Source organism: Vulpes lagopus, chromosome 2, assembly GCF_018345385.1.
Source record: "Vulpes lagopus strain Blue_001 chromosome 2, ASM1834538v1, whole genome shotgun sequence".
Taxonomy (NCBI): Eukaryota; Metazoa; Chordata; class Mammalia; order Carnivora; family Canidae; genus Vulpes; species Vulpes lagopus.
Genome location: NC_054825.1, coordinates 134,646,121 through 134,667,168, shown reverse-complemented (window position 1 = coordinate 134,667,168; position 21,048 = coordinate 134,646,121). Strand labels below are relative to the sequence as shown.

The window sequence follows — 21,048 nt, the reverse complement described above, 5'->3', positions numbered from 1 at the left end:
TCTGAATCTGTTCCTACTGGTGATTCTGAAGCCCATTAAAGTTTGAGAACAACTTTTCTAGAAATATGAACCCAACTCACAAGCATTTAACTGTTTAAGTGCCAGGACAAAATATGAAGCCAAAGCTTTGGGTATCTAGAGAGTAAATTCCCCAGAGCAGAAAATAACCCTCACCCAAGCTATAGTTTGCTCAGGGAAGCCCGAAACTGTGGTGATCTGACACTTTCATTGCTGAGCGAGGAGTGAAGAGATGTCCGAGAAGAAAAAAATCCATGGATCTACAGCAGAATGGAGTTTGAAATGTCATCACTCAATTTCAAGCTGATGACAGAGGCAGCAGTCTCCTGATGGCATGAAACAGCATGCTGAAGTTAAGAATTTGATCTCTCTCTGATTTGTTGGAAAACTCATTGGGGAAAGTCACAACCTCTGTGTGCCAACAGCAAAAGTGCCATTTTTAAAAAATCTCTGTATGAATGCTTGATGGCTTTAAAGGCAGAAGCTACTTACCAGTCATGAAATCTTAAAAAAAAAAAAAAAAAAAAATAGGCCATCAAAAAATCCCATCTCTCAACAGCTGTGAAGATTATAATTTATGTCAAACACTTCCCTATCACCTGGCAAATAGCACAACCTTAAAAAAATGCTAATTATCATATTGATGAAATATTTTGTCCTTATTAGGAGTGCTAGAAACATCTAGTTTTACAAAAAGACATTCCAAACCTAATCTCACTAGGATTTTAATTTTTACCCAGTAAACTTCAATTCCATGGACAAGCCAGATGGCAGAAACCTACATTCAAGGTGCAAAGACTGCGAGTGCTTAAAAAAAAAAGGATTAAATACATTTAGGGATAATGACAATCATCTCGAAACGTGTTTATGGGTAAAACTGCCTAGTACCATTTTTGGCACATAGAGGTGACCAATATCTAGTTGAATCTGAATTTATTAAACCTGAATTTGTAATCCATATTCAAAGCATGGAGTATACCAACTTTTGGCTTACCAGGGTTTCAACAATCCCATGATTCCAGACTCCTTGGGGACAGCAGCATGACTCCTAATTTCAGTTTAGGAAAAAATTGCTTTCCCACTCACATCCTCCAATTGTGAGAGAGCTGCCACTCAGTCCTGCTTTTGATCCCCTAGACTCAGAGGGGCAGGCACAACTATTGTATCATTCCCATTTTACAAGGAGGGAAACAATTGTCTTGGCAATTCCCCAAGATTCCAAACACCCTGAGCAGAAGAGCAGGACTTGCGTTAAGATGCCTCTTTCAGCACCACACTAGCAAATGGAGACGGTTTCATTAGATTCACGATAATTGAGGAGTTGTAAGGTCTACACCCTCAGAAAATATAACTAGAGAAAGAATATCCAAAGCTTGAGAAACAAGAAAGCATGGAAGGAAAAAAATGCACCAAGAGAAAACAGGGCTATTTCTTTAACCTAGAGTCCTTTCAAAACCCCCTCTTCTTAATGGGCACACAGCTAGCTGCACAGCAAGCAAGACATCCCTTTTCCCAGTCTCCCACGTGACTGAGTTCTAGCCAATTAGGAATAATGAACAGACTCTTAAGTCATCTGCTTGAAAGGTTATCTGTCCCCTGGACTTTAACTTTCCCCACTGCTGGCTGGGAGTGGGGGCAACAGAAGCCAGCATGAAAGCACAGTGCCGCACCACTGGCTCAGGTCTCTAGGGGAAGGCACAAACTCCCGTGGTCTCTAAGCCACTGCATTGGAGGTCTCTGTTCTAGCAACTTAAGTTGTTTCCCTCCTATTATAGAAAATAGGGAAGTCAGGTAAGAAGAGACAACAGAAAAGATAAATACATTAATAAGCCATCAGCATATGTAGTACAGAAACATGCTTCATTATACAGGGGAGGGATGAGAGAAATCAGCTTCCATAATTAGGGCTTTGCCATTCTCTTAATGAGAAGAGAAAATATTTAACAAACTCTCAGCATACACAAATATTATTTTGGCAAAAGGCAAACAAAATAACGTTGTTAAATGTATAAAAACAAGAAGGTCTGGATAACAAATGAAAAATATTAAGACAAACTGCCAACAACTTGCTGGATCCTAAGAAAACAAGAACATTAAAAATTCCTTAGGTGCTATTTTTAAATAGCCAGGAAACTTGGCTTAAAAATATTAACCGTTCTTTTCTAAAATATAACAGGAAATAATAGGTATACGAAGAAGTGAGCCACGTAGCCTTTTCAGGAGGAAACATGCCTGGCCAACGTTAAGGTTTCATCTAATCAAATTAATAAAAGCTTGCCCACCAAGAGCAAGACCGGACTAATGAGAGATCACAATGGCTAGAAGCTGAGGGGAAAGCCTTAATGAGAAGAATGGGGCTGAGTGTTGGGTGTGACTGGCTTAAGTTAATCCATATAATAGATTAAATAAATATTAACGAGACAAAACCAGTTGGCATCCCATCTTTCTTTTACAGGTTAATGAATTCCACAGCTTTGTGAACATCATTGATCATAACACTAGACACAAGTCACCCCACATGTCTCGAGATGTGCCAAGAAAGATTTGAAGATGGCCTTTCCTAGAGAATATTCTGTCTCCCTATGAATCACCAGGAAAAAGCAGAGTTTTAATTTGTGACTTCCAATCACAAGTGTATCTTAAAAAAGGAAACATGAATCCTGATGAAGTTATTTTAGCTTCCCAAATAAAAGTGTCACTAGCAAACCTTCAAGGACTGACTATTTTTAGTCTTGAGTTCCCAGGAACTCAGAAGTGTTGATCAGGTGCCAGGGCAGTGCGAGCCCATGGCGAAATATATTGGCAAATTCAAAAGTGCATTTTTAAACATCCTCTGCAAATGTGTGGACTTTGCTGATAAAATCTACAGTAATGATCCCAAAGCTTTGATAGAAACAGAAAAGAAGGAAAGGGAAAACCACTTATTGGTACTAAAGCCTTTACTGTAATAAACCAAATATATTTACAATTTATACAAATGTTTAACCTTCAACAAAAATACAAAAAAACATTTCACAAGATGCAAAACCAGGAAACAAGTTCATTGGAGACACCACTGTTCTACCAAGCACAGAACGTGAGGGGAACTGCAAGGAACAGAAAGGTAATCTAGGCAGATCACACAGAAAGGAAAGAACAGGCTCTGCCTACAGCCCTTGGCCCCTCTGTCCACTCTGCCTCGGTGTCCGTTTGGTCTAGGTAGATCGGTGACCTTCAGTTGATGGGACTCGTTGCCTCCTCTTTGTAGACTCAAAATAGTTTTGTGTCAAGGTTTGGAAATAGGTTTTCTTTTTTTTCCTTTTAAAGTTACAACTTTTCTATTTCTACAAATTCAAAACATTTTGGCCCGATTCAACTATAAACGTTAAACCCATGTTTTCAGTAGATGACTTCGTAGACTGTAGCCTTCTTGTCTCCTGAGCCAGTGACTATGTACTTATCATCCACTGAGATGTCACAGCTAAGCACAGATGAGGACTCTTTGGACTGGAAGAGAAAACAAGGGGCAAAGGTTTTCTGTGAATGGCGATGCTCAGAGGCCCTGCTCCTCCCCCAGGCACCTTCACTTCAGGAGTCATGGAGAATCCCCTCATCAAACTGCCATTCCTGGAAGGGGCACTGACCCACCTGGAATATACTAGCTCCGTAGGGGGTCCGCCAAGCATTGAGGAGGTTGTCCTTGCCAGTACTCACAAACCATTTACCTAGAGTCAGCAAAGGAATATGGGGTTTAGCAAGATTAAAATACCTACTATACTATTAGCAACCCAGACTAAAACAAACTCAGAGCATTTCTAATCATGAACTATCATGTGCAACGGCTTTGGCTGGGATGTGAAGGGAGAGATCAGGTTTTAAATCTGGGCTCCACCGTGAACCACCTGTGGTCTTGGGTTTTATCGAAGCGGCAGGGGCTGTGAGCCACCAGATACACTTCGGAACACTCAGCACACAGTGGGTCCTCAAATAGTGAGATGATGAAGCTACTGTCCTTTTCATCACTTCCCTCATGATGAAATGGGACTAGGAAGGATTAAATGATGAACTTGAGTAAAATGCCAGACACGAATATATGGCACATAGAATGTGCTCAGTGACTAATGGCCACTCATCCCTCAGTCCACTCCAAGAACAAATATCCGACTCCACATGAACTTCTTCCCTCTTCTTCACTGCAGCATATAACCGTGTGGGGGAAGCTAAATAACCCCTTCTGTGATCCTCATTCCCTATTCTGCTCAATCCAAAGTGACTTCCAGTGTGCCTGCCCCAGGCTTCTGTAAGTTCTCCCTGCGTTAGAGTGGTTCCACCTCAGCCCCAGACTCCCCCGCTAAATAATAATGATGATAATAATAATAATGATAACAATAATAATAAAAAAATCTGTCAAAACCTTGCAAGCATTACCTACTGACTTTTCTCATATTAGGAAAATGGGTTGAAACGGACATCACTATGCTTTGAGGGACATTAACACAATAGAATTATTGCATCCAGCTGCTCAGAGAACATTTTTTCCAGACATGATCTCCACTGTATTTTTTTAGAAGTATTTTCTATTGAGGTCACTGGCATCCTCCAGTTTCCTTTCAGCTCCACTCACCACAATAAGCAAATTTTAGGGACAGCACGCAGCTCTCATGGAGATGCAGCTGGTACTTGTCAGGCTTATTTACATGAAGAACTTCCACATTGCTACTCTCCATGCCCACGGCCAGCCACTCCCCAGTTGGGCAGTATCCAAGGGAGAAGATCTGTAGGAAGCAGAACAGGCTCACTAGTGATTTTGCCCAATAAACTGAGAAGTAAAATGGCAACAAGAAACGGGGGTAAATTAGCAAAGAAGAGGAGATGTAATTCAGCAAACTCCAGTCTATAGTACAGTCCATGGGACAAGAGACTCAACACATAAAGGTTTCAAACCTTTATGAAAACAATCAGAAAACTTGGAATACATACACCACAGGGAATGAAATTATTTTTTAAAAAGTATTTTTTTAAGTTTACATATTTAAATAATCTCTACCCCCAGTGTGGGGCTCAAACTCACGACCCCGAGATCAAGAGCCACATGCTCTTCTGAGTAAGCTGGCCAGGTACCCCAAGAAATGAGTCTTACTAATAATGACATCTGTGTGTATGTTTTCACGTGGTGCTTGTCCTTTGCAGATACTCCCTGAAATGCTTATGGATGAAATGACACGAGGTCTGGGATTTACATTAAAACAATCCAGTGTTTGGGGGGCAGGGATGATACATGAGACAAGTTATGGGTTTGCAGCTGTAAAGCTGAGTAATGAGCAAATAGGGTTTATCGGATACTTCTCTTACTTCCATATGCTAGGACATTCTCTCCACTCGTATATATCTGAAATTTTCCATAAGAAGTTATTTTTTTTAAAAAGGCAGACCAAAAACAGTAGCCTAACTCATGCTGAGAAAAGGGCTAGAATGAGAAGACTCTAAGAGACTCCCCACAAGATTAACAGGGACACAAAATTTAGAACTGTGCACAGCTATACATGAGTAATGATCAAAAGATCAATCCCACCGTCAGAAGACACCTAGAATGGCACCGTTGTTCCCAGAACAAGTCTAGATTCAGATACTCGATATCTAACTCATCTCCATGATCCACAAAGTTGCCATTTCCTGTAATTTCAAACCTCCATAAATCTAGCCAGCCACGAGTCCAGTTTCCGAGGGATGAATAAGAAAATGGGCAACCACTGAGATGCTGCTGCATTTTTTTAAGCTCCCCGATGCAAGGGAAATGAATTAACTTTCAGAGTGATTTTTCTTGACTCCTCATGATAACCCGGCACATTTTTCAAGCTCTGTTTATATGTGGATCCAATAATGACCTCTCACCTCCCACACTAGATGGTGGGAATATGTACAGCAGGTCAAACTGTATGTCCCTTGCTGAACAAGTTCCTGCAGTGAACTCACATATAAGTAAAACTCACAGGTCTTACTGACAAAGTTTTAGAAACCACGCTAAGCATTTCAGAGGCTTTGTTTGTCTGTGGACTTTTTTAATTGTTTGTTTTAAATGGGTATCTCAAATTTAAGGCTAGTCTGTCTGCCTCATAATTACTGCCACGGGGTATGAAGGGAGGAAGACATCACACACAGGCCACTTCAGAGATTCCTGTGGGGAAAAGCGCATCACCTGTGAGGTGAAGTCGTGCTGCTGCAGCTGGCGCCCCTCGCGTAGGTCCCAGGACCTGACCGTGTTGTCCAGGCCACCCGTCCAGAGCTTGGTGCCATCGTTAGAAATGTCAATACAGCTGGCCCCATCTGTGTGGCCCTGGAATTGCCTGATAAAACAAACGAGATTGAATAATGATTTCCTGCCAGAGCTCAAGGTAAACACTGTTGTGTTGTTAGTTTTGGACGCGGAGTGTGTGTGTCATCTCTTCAGTGTCTGCTGATGTGCAAGATCAAACTAACCTTCCCCCGAGGAGGAAACAGCACCTGCAGATTTTTTTCCCTTTTCTTTTTTCACGATCCAAGTGCTAAAGAAATGGAATGCCATTTTAGGTCATCACACAGGAGAAGTTAAATGCGCTCTTGTAGCTCTTCTTACAAATCCGTCTGGAAGGTAAAATTCCTCCCGGGTCTGGAAAAGTGTTTGAGTGTTAAAAGAAAAAAAAAAAAAAGAAGGACAAACACACAGAATCCCAAGTGTATTCTGTAAAGAAAGATGTCGGCCCGCATCAGTACATTACCAGCTCAGGGTCCCTTTTCCATGAGGGAGTCCACAAGGCAATGCCCTCCATGCCAACACAGCATGAGCTCACATATTTACTCAACCTCACTTTCTGTGTTAGAAAGAGCCCTGCTTTAGGAAATCTGGACTCCCAGAGATGAAGGATCATACCATCCTCCTGATTCGGGGGGCACTGAGCAGAGACCACTAACTGCTGAGGCTGACCCATGGGCACCTCCGCAGGACCCTGCCTTGAAGGTCAGCTCAAGGTTGTTCTCTTAGAGAGAACTCCTGTGGTTCAGTCAAAAAAAAAAACAAGACCAGAAACAATCAAGTGACAGGGGTTTGTGGCGCAAAGAGGCTCTGCTAGGCCCGAGGTGGGGTCTGCTGAGGGAGAGGCCACACTGAGCCACCGCAGGGTTGGTGGTTTGTGGATTCTGGACCTGGTTCTGCAGGGCAGGAAGAAGCCAGCAAGGAAGTGACCAGAACAGGCCCCATCGCTACGGGGAACCAGGAGGGATATGTTAGAGGGGCTGGGGAGTTTCAACACCCAGAGAGGAGTCTCTATGTCTGTCCTTCCTCTAGGTCCCCTCACCTTATTATTCTCACAGAGCTCCAAACTTTGAAACTGAGCTTAGAATTTAATGAGTGGAGTGTGGGGACGCCTGGGTGGCTCAATTGAGCATCTGCCCTCGGCTCAGGGCATGAGCCTGGGGTCCTGGGATTGAGTCCCACATTGGGCTCCCCGCAGGGAGCCTGCTTCTCCCTCTGTCTGTGTCTCTGCCTCTCTCTCGACTAAATAAATAAAATCATTTAAGAAAAAAGAGTTTATTGAGTGTGGAAGACAAGACAAAGCACCACTTGATGTGAATTCTAAGATGAGAGCTTCAAAAATCGTTCCTCTAAAAGCTATTCTGAACATACATCTTAGTCCTCTTCCCCGCATGCATGCAACCCTCCCCACCGTGTCCCATGCACACGTACCCCAGCCAGCTGCCCTTTCCTCCAAGACTTCCCCACAGGTCACCCAGGACAACTGCAGTCTCAGACTCATCTTGTGAAAGTTCTGCTATTCCATCCTGGTTTCTCCTTGAGAAACCCAGTGACCTCTCTGCATTCTCTAGGAGTCATGAATGCCTTTCTCTGCTGACATCAGGTGCCTGGTGGGTGTTTTCCTCCACCCCTCCCACCCACAAATCTCGGTACTAATCTCAGGCTCCTGGAAGACAGGCTCAGACCGTGCTGGGTCTCGGGAGATACTGAGATGCTCAGCAGATTCCATGTCACCTTCTCATACAGAGAAGCCACCAGCCACCTGCAGCCAACCCAAACTGAGCAAGACATTTGTAAAACACTACCCTGTTATATTCAGCAGGGCGCCAGCACAGAGCAGGAGTTCAGAGCACAGACATAAGAACAGCATGCCTGTGCCCCATCACATCTCCCCCACACCCAATTGTGTGAGCCAGGCAAACAGACTTAACCTCTCTGTGTACCTCAAGTTCCTTACCTATAAAATCAAAATAATAGCAGTGCAGATGTTCTGAGGATTAAACGGATTAGTATTTGAAAAGGCCTTAGAATTAGAATGTTGAAAGTGTTATTTATTGAGATTAAAAAAAAAAAAAAAGAAAAGAAAAAAACAACAAACACCTGTTGGGCTAAAAGTTTGAAGGGGGTGTCAGCTCCAGCTGCATGTGTCCATTCTGCACATTCTGAGCTGCTCAGCAGGTGACAAGAGAAAAATAATGGCCATGGGGTCACCCACACACAGGGACAGAGCCTGGCTCAGTGACACTGACTGGATTTCTACAGAGGACATCTGGACGGAGACTAAGCTGCTATAATGGCATCTAAAGTCCATCCCTTTGCTCTGGCACATGGACCCAAAGCATTAGGGGACCTGTTAAGTAATTCATGAGCCTAAAACGCACCATAAATGAAGAGCACTTCTGAGCAAAGTTGAAATAGGGAATAAACCAGAACACACACCAGTTTCACCTGGGATGTTTAACTGGTGCTTCCCTTTGGAAACTTTTCTGTAACATCTCTGGTGTGGACTCTGATTCCAGCAGAGGGAAGGAGCTGGCCAGCGCTGAGAAGAGACACAGGACTGGCAGGACTACAGCTGTCACCACAGTTAAGAGGACAGATTCCAGGAAGTTGGGCTCATTCCTGGGGTGAATGACCCTTGGACAGTGCTGATTTAGTTTTTGAGAAACAAGGATACTTTAAAACTGTTTTGTGTGTGTCTTCCTCTAATGTCCTTCTGTTGATTTTCTGTTATCCTCTGTCACTTGGCTTCTATTTGCACAAACAAGGTTCTAGTCAAAGCCAAAAACATCTAGTATTAAGAACCCTCCGTACCGCCATGTAATCCCATGGTATGTATGCCTCCACTTGGCGGAAGTCAGGAATATTTTTTGAACAAGCCTGGCATCTCTAAGTGGCTGAAGAATGGGGATGTTGGGGAGGTAAAGTGTGGGGGACACCAAGCACAGCAGCAAGGCTGTAAGCCCCACAGACAACAGTGTCAAAGTTTTGTCTTCACACTCCCAATACCTAGAGGTCTACGCCTGGCAAAAAGGAGGCTCCTAACATGGGCTGAGAGCCTGGATGCAGCCAGAGAGGCAGAGGGGACAGGAGGCTTGAAGGCCCAGGGACCCAAAGAGGGAACCCCAACCCTAGAAAACCACATCTGCTCACCTCACCAGTGTCTGGTTGTGCAGGTCCCAGACCGCGATGTTACCGTCACTGCAGCATGAGAAGCAGACCTTGGAGTCGGGGCTGATGGCCAGGGCGTAGCAGGCAGGGGCTGAGGACGTCAGCTCTGCCTTGATGCGCGGGGTGGGAGCTGCCAGGTCCCAGATGGACAGAGTACTGGCTTCCCCTCCCACTATGAGGGTACAACCATCAGGGAGCAATTTGCAGGAACGGATGTAGTTATCCCTGTTCTGTGAAATAAACATAATTCAATTGCTATGATGCATGACCAAGCAGTAACAATACCATGCTCTCCAACTGCTATCTTGGTTTTTGACTTGAAAAGTGGTATTTTGTGGACACTAATAAAGCAAGAGTTCAGTAGCAAAGATCAGGATCCAGGTGTAACTGTCCCCTTTGAAACAGTAAATAAAAAAACTCTGAGGCTTGCTCGGGCATGTGCAAACTCTTAGATGGAACTATTCCTGACACCCAGTTTCCTGCTGAGTAGAAAGAACTGAAATGATCAGTGGTTGCAAGGTAGGTGTGTATGTACTTCTCTGTGAAGAAACCACTTTTCAAAGCTGGGTTATAAATCTCTGACCTCATCACCTTCCCTTATTTACTACTTGGAAACTGCAGACCTACTGCCTGTGTTCTGGTTTTCATACTCTTAAATCTTTACTTAAGACGTCTTCATTAGCACTGTGCCTTCATTAGCCACATGGATCCTTATTAAGACTTTAACAGACCTGCTTTCTCAAGAGGTAACACAGCTGCTGCCATATTCAAGCCTCTCAGCCCAAAGAAATTGATAAAAGAGGGCATCTCTCTATCAAAACCAACACATACTAAGGAAGGTGAGAGGGGTGCTGAGTGGCTCGGTCAGTTAAGCGTCGGAACCTTGATTTCAGCTGAGATCATGATTTCAGGGTCATAGGATCCATGATGGGCGTGGAGCCTGCAGAAAGTTCTCCCTCTGCTTCAGTCCCTACCTCTTGAAAAAAAAAAAAAAATGTCCCTCCCTTCCCTGAAAGAAATAACTGCTAACCTTCAAACCAAATAGAAACAGAACTGAAGTTTTCCCTGTGCTTTGACCATGGCCTATTATCCAAAGATGAGAAAGGCTCTAAGCACGTAAATTTCAAAAAAAAAAAAAAAAAGAAAAAAAGAGAAAAAAGGTGATGAGTATCACAAAACACCCCTACTTTATAGAATGTGGGTCTATGTGTAAGCATGTTGAAATCTCATTAATTGAGATCTTTTAAAGCTGTTTGATTAAAAAGTAAATCAATCACAACTCCAAAAAAAGGCTTTTGCATCTCTAAAACACTGCTGTTCTTCTTCTGGAAACCTCTGTCTCCAGAATCCTCAGCAGTCGCTGGGCAGGCGGTGGGTAAACCGCACCACCGACCATGGAAAAGCACAGGCAGGCACCCTATCGGGGCCAGGGGGGCCGTGATATGTGGTCTGTAAAGTCTGGGGTCACGGTTTAGAGATCGAGACCTGTCCCAACAGGTTCTTCGATCCCAAGAAATGCAAAAATGGTATTCTCTCACTCAGGGGAGAAGGTGGATTCGGGTGCTCTGGGAAAGCATTCTCCCCATTCCCCTTTTGCCTGCAGCCACCCCATTTTCTTGGCAGTGTGATCCATTAACCTTTCCTGAAGTTAAAGTAATAAAACCCGGCCAGCCCTTCCAGGTCTCCCTGAAAACACAGACCCCGTTCAGAATACTTTTTCATGCCACGTTATCAAATGTTTACTATTCAATATTTATCCGAAGGCTTCAGGGAAATTAAAAGTTGAGTGGATTGCAGGGCTCAGAGTCCAGGCCTCGCTGTGCTTTCATCCATTAAATGGGAAACCCCCTTTTGAATACACATTGAAACAAGGACAGCTTCTGTAAACTCCTGGAAAATATCTTTTAAAAGAAATCCATCAGTGCGGAGACTGAACCACTGAAACAGCAGCAAATGAAACCTTCAAGGTTTCATTGCAGGGTGAGGGGTGGGGGAGCTAAACAAACGGCAGGAAACAGAAAGGGTTTCCATTTCCTCATAATGGGAATAAAACCCAGGCCCAAACAGCCATTTCCTTATTGAGTCTCCAGGGAGACATTACCCGGAGGCCAGTTCCTGTTCACTCACCAGACAGTCGAGCTGAGAGACGGGGCTCTTGTTGCCGGGGTGGCTGATGTCCCAGACCTTGACGCAGCCCTTCCCGCCTGTGTACACGTGCCTCGTGGGGTTGCTGATGGTCACGGCGCACACCACCTCCCCGTGGTTCAGGGTGTTGATCTGGCGTGCGTGGCGGGGGATGCCGGGTCCGATGAGGGCGTCGGGGGGGAAGGGGACAGGCTGCATCTGACCGTCTGCGGTCACGTGGAAGGAGTACGCGCTTTTGGAGAGGGGGAGGCCAGGGAGAGAGACGGGAGAGGAGACAGAACGTTTAGCACAGAGCAGCTAGTCGTTACCTCAGCAGGTCTACAGGGACGACAAGGAAGGACCGGTGCTCCTCAGGAGTCTCTTGAAATCAGTAGGAGCTGAAGTATTTACTGAAGGAACAAACTGAAAGCACAGGCCAACGGAAGTCTAGGGTGCACCAAAGGACAGGTGTGTTGAACTCTAGATTTTTTTCAGTATTTACCGGTCTTTCGATTGTTGCCTAGCCATTCCATAGAGCGTTCCTTCCGATCCCATATCAAATGCTAACTATGCTTCCAAATTAACATAAAATACCTCCTTCCATGTACTTTGTATAATTGTAGGATTTCTTGGCGTAATTTTAAATGACTATTTCTTATGCTTCAGATGAAGCCCTTAAGAACTCATAATAATTTTGCACAATAAACGGTGTATTTCAACATTAACACCACAAAAAGTTTTCTAAAGGCACCGGTTTCAGGCTTGAATTTACTCTCTTTTGCATAATCCAGAGAAAACAGTAAAAGACTTAAGGTACAAAAAGTCTATCAAGTAGCTTTATGACGATTTCAAGTGTTCTCAACATCTCCCCATCTACCTTGGCCATGACCCCCAGTTTTATCTAAGGCAGCAAAGCTGCTCTCTACTATTTTCCAAGCTTCCCCGTGGCCAGGTTTGCCCCATTCTCACCATGGAGATGTACACGGCTCAACATACATGCAGGGGAGGGTGGCAGTCAGCTTATCACTTCAAAGAAGGGAACCCTGGGGTTTACAGAAGCTCTCTGTACCTTTGGCTCAATTTTGCTATGAACCTAAAACTGCTCTAAAAAATAAAGTTTGTTAATTAAAAGAAAAATAATTTTAAAGGTGGGGGTAAGATCGGGGTTCCTGCTCTTTTCTTACTCCTTCCTACTGTATGGACTATGAGTCAAGGAGACCAGACCTCCACCAGCCCCTCGAAGCCACAGGGGACTCTGAAGATGGAAATCAATTGCGGAAGGGCATAGGACACATGGATAGGATGCAGAGGCCTTGGTGACACTAAGGGGATGTGACCTGCCCTGAGCTGCTGACAGCCAGTATCTCTTATGAGAGAGAGAAATAAACTTTTATGTTACTTTAAGCTACTGTTTCCCACCCCCCCTTGTTACAAACAAACTTAATCCTAGTACATTCTTGTTTCCACCCCAAAATCTTAAAGCATATTTTATGCATCATGATCTAATGATTTAAGCGCTAGTATATTATAGACATTATAACATGCACACAAAAAAGATAGAGGGTGGAGGATATACCCCCAACATCCAAACTGATGGAATGATGCACATGGCACTTTGAAGACCACTGCTCTCACTTACTTCTTTTTTTTTTTTTAAGATTTTATTTATTTATTCATGAGAGACACAGAAAGAGGGGCATAGGCAGAGGGAGAAGGACTTGATCCCAGGACCCAAGGATCTTGAGCTAAAGGCAATCACTTGACCACTGAGCCACCCAGGCATCCCTGCTTTCACTTACTTCTTATCTAGGCATCACTAGGCATTCTAGAGGTTCAACATTAAGCCTTTTCTATAGGTCTGCATACATAACAAATGAGGTACGTAGAGTTTTCTCCTTTCCATGACCCTCTGGGATAAGTCTGGGCCCTTTCTGGAACTTGTCATTGGCACCTTGCAGTCCTTTTACAGATCTAACAGACCATGGGTATTAACAGAGAACTCAAATTTTCATTTTAATGCTAACTCAAATTTTGTGAAATAAGCTAGCATGCACAAAATTGAAAACTGATATAGGATATTAGGTTTCCAACCTGCTTACACATAAAACCTACATACTTCCTAAGCTTGGGAAGAAAATATACGTTATTGTTTTCTCTCTATGAGAGCAAAATATCAAATACATGAAGGTTAGAAAAAGAACTTTCCCTTTCCCCAAGCAAACGATATGATCTTAGATATATGTGATTTCCTGACAGACTGGTTCCATAACTAATATTACATGGCTAGCTGGACCAAATCCTGAACATTACTCTTAATTTGAATAATCGAGCATACAGAATGGGAACCCCACAGAATGTCCTAGAAAATAAATATGCATACAAAACTACTATAGCTTCAAGCCTTTATATCAAAACAAGCCATTAAATCCCCTCTGTTTTATGCAATAGTATCCTTTGGTGTCCGTGGTAACATATCAAGCCCACATGATACTCTAATACATGAACATTGTGGTTAACGGACTCTATGCCATTTATTATGGGATACTTGGAGTTGGAATCAAATAGCATTGGATTGCCTTTGAAGATGGAACCACAAGAACTGGAGTTTAACTCCATCATGGTCTAGAAGAATTCTTTAAGGTCCAGTAGCAAGTTATGTGACCCAGCTATCGGGCACTGTGAATTGGGACTGAAAATGACAAACAAATAACTAGGTAGAGAGAGGACCAGGGTGTTTCCATGAAACGATCAAATGCAATGTATCTGGTTAGAACAGTGGTTGACTTCGGGAGAGAACTTGCCCTTGACAGCTTTCTGTGCTGGTGATGGCACAAGTGAAGGTTCATTTCACTGACGTAAATCACGGTGGGTGCCTCCAGGTTGGCAAACTTTCCATCAGGCACCCTTTTAGCAATTCTGGAGTTTTAGGGGAAGAAAATTCTACTTTGCTTCAATTAGAACCCCACTTGTTAAGGGAGTTGAATGTTCCAGACTAAAACAGATGCACAAAGTGTAGACAGAGAGCTGTACACTGAGTTTTGGAAGACACCCACCTCTCTCTCAGGTGTCTTCTTCTTTAAACCACACATGAGGTCTATGATCATCATACTGAGGCAATTTAAAATTGATTCACAATGCAGTGAACTGCTGCCAGAAGCTGTGAACATTTCTAGGTCCCAAGGGAAACCCACATGGATGTTAATACATCAGTCACAGGGGGCCTGGCAGGAAGCTGGTGCTGCCCGCTGTGCTGGAGAGCCTAATCAAATGAACAAACCAGAATGACACAAAGGGCTGATGGGTCTCAAAGAGGGATCAACTGGAAGGAAAAACCAGGGGAGCATACGAGAGTCTGGAATTAGTTACTCACCCACAGGAAGAACAAGCATATCGTTGAGCAAAGGCCACATAGATGGCCTATCATGTCAACGTTAAGACGTCCCAGAAGGAAACTGAGATCTCTACTTATTGAAGGGGAAACTAGGGAAAGGAAAGTAAAAATCAACCAGGAAGGGGAATTTATAAACAGATAGTGAGGATTTATAAATATCTCCCAAGCCTGAATTCAGAAAGAGGCCAGCCACCAAAGAATGCATATGGAATGATTGGATTTATGCAATTTCAAACACAGGCAGAATTTATCTGTGATGTTGAGCCAGAGTGGTGGCTCCCCTCGGCTACTGGAGAAGACACAAGAGGGGCTTCTTCAGTGTTCTTGGTGAGAAGTCACTTAGCTATATGCACTTTTCTGTACGTGTATCTCAGTGTTAAACACTGAAATTTATTTGTTGGTTCAAGAAAAAGTCAAGAGGGCTTCTGACTGATGATGAAGTAGACTAGGTCTACAGCCAAGTCAAGAGCCCAACTGTTGGTGTTGGGCTAGAGTTAAATGTATAGGAGATGCCCAACTCACTGGCCTAACTGTGGTCATCCTTACTGGCCTAACTACCTGTAGCCTATAGCATGTCCATTCCTGATACACAAGGCAGAAATATAATAAGGTATAGGGCTTGCAGGGGTTGCTGTAGGCTGAAAAGAGCTGCAAAATCATAAAACACTGAACGCTGCCCCACACCTGCATCAGTATTAAAACACCCATGAGGAAAAGTGAGGGCATGCTCAATCAAGGGCTCTTTCATCAACCAGCGGACAAGTGTGAGGGCCAGAATTGCAGAAACGGAGGAAGGTGTGGGATGGGGGTTAGAAAAACACATGGCAATGACTAGGCAAAGAAAATCAGGAAATCCAAAGATCCTGAAGGGCAAAAGTGGAGAGACAGCCCTTGGCAAAGAGGAGAGGAGGACGTTTAGGTAGGAATGTGGGGCAGAAAGAATGAGTTCTCAGCGCCACCCACCTACACCCAAGAAAGCCTCAGGGAACTGAGCCCCTGCCCCAACCCAGCTTTCTGAACAAGCACTTGGTGATTAGGATCTAATTCCGAAATCTGGTTGGAGAACTGAAAAGAATAAAGCCCTCTGGACAGCACAGATGTAAAAACTGGATGAAATCAAACTCCTTCCATGCTGAAGACACATCCTGTATTGGGCACAGAACAGAGGTAAAGGGACTTGAAGGAAAGAGTCCCCACTGAGAAGCCTCTTGGGGACACAGCGGCAAGCTGGAAAACAAGAATGCATTTTGGAGACGCAGGTTGTTTTGTCCTAGCACACTGACAGCTGCTAATAAAACGATGCTGTTTTCTGTGGCCAAAGGAAAACAGGTGTTGACATAGTCACTGGTTTGCTGTTAACAGGCAGGACCAGCAGTGGTGGATCTGGTAAACGGGGATGAAGAACCTGGGCCTCTGGAGACTGGGTGCAGCCACCTTGGCCTTGGCACCCTCCATGGGTAATCTCTTGCTGCCTTAACAGGTATCAAAAATCCAATCATGTCAGAAGCCTTCAAGTGCTCTTCGGGGCTCAACAAGCCCCTCACGATTTACTGCGGCTGGGCCTCAGTTCATGTGAGCATCCTGGAGCTGAAACTCCTTGCCACGCAGAACAACGGGCCAGTCCCCTAAAATATCGCATGCTGTCACGTCTCCAAGTTGTGCACAAACTGTTCCCTCTGGCCTAGAATAGCACCGCCTCCCTCCTAAGTGCACGTCACTTGCTCTGCTCTTCAGTCTGCCACAACCCCCCCAGGCAGGAGGATTCTTTTCTGGGGTCCTGGCTCTGCTTGTAAATCTTGACCATAGCACATCTCACACTGTGTACCATTGCATGTGTTTACACTTCTCATTTGTTGTTTTCCCACTCCAGAGTTCTTCGGGGACAGGTGGGCTGACCACATAGCTGGCACTCAGTATGTGAATCTCAACACCCCAGGTTACTCACTCATCGCTACCGTAATTACTTATAGATTGAGGCAGGAATGGTCTCTTTGGCAAGGAGGAGAGGCTAAAGAGTGGAGGGTCCTCTAACCACCTGGCTTAAGCCAGCCAACTTTCCCCAAGGGATTTCCAGCAGTCCTACCACATGTCGCTAAGAGACAGTATCAACATTCTTGAGGGGGAAAAGCGGTCCCTAGAGAGCCAATGTGGACTGAAGCAAAAGGCAGTGAAAGCAACCACAGTAACAGAAGTGAAATTCACAGCCCTCTCCCAAGTCAGCAGAGCCCAGGGACGCAGGACCTGTTCGAAGCAAGCTGCAGCAGAAGCTACCACAGGCCACACACAAAAAGCGCGATCCTGTGTCTGGCAGTTGAAAAGCATACCATAAAGTAAAAAAAAAAAAAAAAAGGAAGGAGTCAGGATGCCTGGGTGGCTCAGTGGTTGAGCACCTGCCTTCGGTTCAGGGCGTGGCCCCTGGGTCCTGGGATCGAGTCCCACATTGGGATCCTTGTAGGGAGCCTGCTTCTCTCTCTGCCTATGTCTCTGCCTCTCTCTCTGCCTGTGTCTCAGGAATAAATTTTTAAAATCTTAAAAAAAAAAAAAATTGAAGAGACACGATTAGAATTTCAGTTAGTCATTTATAAAAGATGCGGGGGCCATATGTAACTTATTTGTGCCTCATTTCTCTATATTTACAACATGCCCTGACAAAACATCCAATAAACATGACTGATGAGGTGTGGTAGAAATGGAAGTTGCATGAGAAGATACTTCCAGAAAAGCATGAAGCATAATATAGATTCAACCTCTGTTTCTAGTGTCACAGGACGTAGCTCACTGTCCCTTATTATTTGGAGAGAAGCAGCAGTACAGGAGAGGGTCACTGGCCCATTCAGCTAGTAAGTGGACGGGCCATGACTCACGTTCAGGGCAGCTAGGGCAGGCCCACCCCAAAGGTAGAGCTCTAACTCTTCAGCTTAGCTTCACACTGGCACTACCTTGGACATTATCCCCTAAAGAGGGATAACATGTGCCCATTAGGATGGAGACATGTAATATACACAAAAGAAACCTTCTTGTCAATGTCATCAGGGCACTTCATTACCGAGTCCTGGCCCAGGAGGCTATGAGGGCAGGGGCACCTGGGTCACTCTAAGGTAGATGAGAATAATGTAATTTATGACTGTGGAGGACACTCTTAGCCTCAAGAACTAGTATAATGAAGATGGTGGCTGCGGGATTGTGATGTGAGGTCATAAGAAAATCAGAGCCATATTATTCTAAGATTTCAGGAAAAGAAAATAGGTCCCTGGGAATACATTTCATCTATTTATGGTAAAATCTCCTTCACTGCCAATATAACAAGCTTAACCTTTCACAATTCTTAAGGTCTACATATCTAACCTGTAACGGTTATAAAACACAGGATTTTTCCAGTTTGGCATCCCAGCACCCTCCCAAACAGCAAATATGCAGATCAGGGTACAATTTCTACCTTATTTGGAAGATAGCATATCTACATGAATGTAGTAACTTATATTACAAGGTAAGAAATTAAAGCATTAAGATGGGAGACTCCATGTTTGCTTCCTTATTTATTTTAACATACGACTACTCTCATGTTGTGTAAAGGCAAATGTAGAACTTCTTAAAATGGACATGAAGAAAGAGAATTACTCCAGAAAAAAACAGGTGATGGTCTAGCTGACAATCTCAGAGGTTCTCTAGCGAAGTTAGCATTTATGATTCTGGATTCCAGGTCCTACCTCCTCCACCAACTAAAAGTTTCAAAACTTAAAAATGTGCTGGGCAGTGGCAGGACTCTCATGCAGGACAAAGATTCAAACCGAGAGATTCCTGGATGAAAAGTAAGGCAAGGGACACCTGGGTGGCTCAGTGGTTGAGCGTCTGCCTTCAGTTCAGGGTGTGATCCTGGAGTCCTGGGATCGAACTCCATATTGGGCTCTCAGCATGGAGCCTGCTTCTCTCTCTGCCTATGTCTCTCTGCCTCTCTGTGTGTGTCTCTCATGAATAAATAAATAATTTTTTTTAAAGAAAAGTAATACGAAGGAAAGTTTAAGATACAGCCCTTTCAAAGCTCACTTACAAAATTCTAGTGAAGGAACCAACTACTACAGGCCTACAAGCATTATATGAACAAGAAACAAACAGACTATACTTATATCTGATAAACTGAAAGGAATTTCTGAGGAGGTGCAGAGAGGACAGCTACCTGGTAGCTAAACATAACTCACATCAAAAGAAAGGGCCTCACATTTCAATATAATCTCAAGAAATTGCTATACATTCCCAAAAGATCAAAGAGTAGAAAAACAGAAATTAAACCAACCCCAAATGTGATAATGAGGCACAGAGCAAGCATGTTACTTTGAGCATTTCATAGATCAAAAAACACCCAAATATCGTAACATGTGAAAAGAGGGCTGAATTAATTTTCAAATCTACTACATACACCAGCTGTGGATTCTAGACATAGTCAACAGATAAACCAGAAGCAAGATCAGGACTGGGACATAGGGTGGGAGGCGGGAGGGGGACTGGCCACAGAAACGTGTCCTTGGCTGAGGCTGGGATGGCCTCTGGTCACTGCTGCAAAGCATGGTTTCCTGAGAGGCAATTTTACCCCATATGTGGTTAAGATTTTCTTTTCTCTTTAGGCTCCAACTCCTAAAAGGTACTTTCAAGATTTATTTAAACATGAAATGAGTGGGTGTAAGATTTCTCAATGACATGTCTAGCATTAAAACACAGGGTGAAGGAACCTGGAACTAAGCTGGAATCTTCAGCCAAACCATTATTATTCTGAGCTGTTACTGACCTCTAGGTGCTACTACACGAGGCAGGGAGAACAAGTTGTGTACGGGGAGGAAAGCAGTATTTCTGGGCCAAAATGATGCCCTGGATGGGGAGGGCAGATCAACAAAGAGATGTTGATCTAACTCAACTTCAGAATTTCTCTTATCAGGGATTTCTACAAAGCTCAGGGGAACACATTTCCTCAACCCAAAAGCGAGTTCAAGTTAAGCTGATCAAACAATACCAATTAAATCTTGCTTTGAGGGTTTGAAAACACAGTCAGGTTACCTCTTGTAACTCAGCAATGCTGAAGTCTACAATGCAAAATGTGAATCTCCTCTGGAAGGGATGAATCACAGGGTCTTACACAATCCTGGCCTCATCTCCCACCTACTCAATGCACCAAATATTTGCTTACTGGGTAGTGGTGCTCAAAGGGACAGAGGGACTTTGGAAGCTTCCATTTTAGTAGGGAAGAAGCAGGCAGAAATAGGACATGTGCTCATCATGGTACTTAAGCTCCAAGTGTGCACGGTGTCACAGACATTACAAGGTACTCCTGGAGAGGGATCACATTTGGCAAGCCATCAGGGAAGGCTTCGTGCTATGAAGGCAGCAGCAGAAGCAGTCTTTGAAGGACAGGGAGTGTTCCCACAGAAAGAAGACTGGTGAGAATGGACATTGTTCCAGAGAGGAGGAAAGGCTGTCAGGGAGTGGAAGGTTACTTCTTTCAGCCCAGGTGCAAGAGACAAAGAACACACGACACGAGGCTAGAAAAGCAGGTGGGGGTCATAGCACCAGAGGGGCCTGGAATGCCCTGTCACCAGTTTATGTGCAACTTCTACTAAAGATCTCTAGGTAAGAAAAGAGCCTAATCAGGTAAGCACTTTTTAAGGGAGAAAACAGACCTAGGATCTTAGTGACAAAAGCAAGTAGGAATCAAGTGAGGATCTTAACAATCAAGATTGGTGGGGCACCTGGATGGTTCAGTCATTAAGCATCTGTTTTTGGCTCAGGTCATGATCTCAGGATCCTGGAATTGAGCCCCACATGGGACTCTGGGCTCAGCAGGGAGTCTGCTTCTCCCTCTTCCTCTGCCCCTCCTCCTGTTCATGCTTGCGCACACACTCTCTCTCTCTCAAATAAATAAGTAAAAACTTGAAGAAGAAGAAGAAGAAAAAGAAGAAGAAGAAGAAGAAGAAGAAGAAGAAGAAGAAGAAGAAGAAGAAGAAGAAGAACAAGAAGAAGAAGAACAAGAAGAAGAAGAAGAAGAAGAAGAGGAGGAGGAGGAGGAGGAAGAAGAGGAGGGGGAGGAGGA

The 21,048-nt window shown here is 44.1% G+C and overlaps 1 protein-coding gene across 7 annotated transcripts in view; it reads right to left on the bottom strand.

Annotated features, from left to right (window-relative positions):
- Positions 1 to 2,942: 2,942 nt before the first annotated feature.
- The window catches only part of TLE1 (TLE family member 1, transcriptional corepressor), an 87,027-nt gene continuing 68,921 nt past the window's right edge, over positions 2,943 to 21,048 (bottom strand). For all 7 annotated transcript variants that reach the window (XM_041741115.1, XM_041741135.1, XM_041741164.1 and 4 more), the window contains exons 15-20: positions 11,585 to 11,834; positions 9,440 to 9,687; positions 6,194 to 6,341; positions 4,622 to 4,772; positions 3,646 to 3,722; positions 2,943 to 3,504 (exon numbers count right to left, since the gene is read on the bottom strand). In XM_041741115.1, coding sequence (XP_041597049.1) covers positions 3,397 to 3,504; positions 3,646 to 3,722; positions 4,622 to 4,772; positions 6,194 to 6,341; positions 9,440 to 9,687; positions 11,585 to 11,834 — 982 coding nt within the window. In that variant the 3' untranslated portion in view covers positions 2,943 to 3,396. The remainder of the gene's footprint in view (positions 3,505 to 3,645; positions 3,723 to 4,621; positions 4,773 to 6,193; positions 6,342 to 9,439; positions 9,688 to 11,584; positions 11,835 to 21,048) is intronic.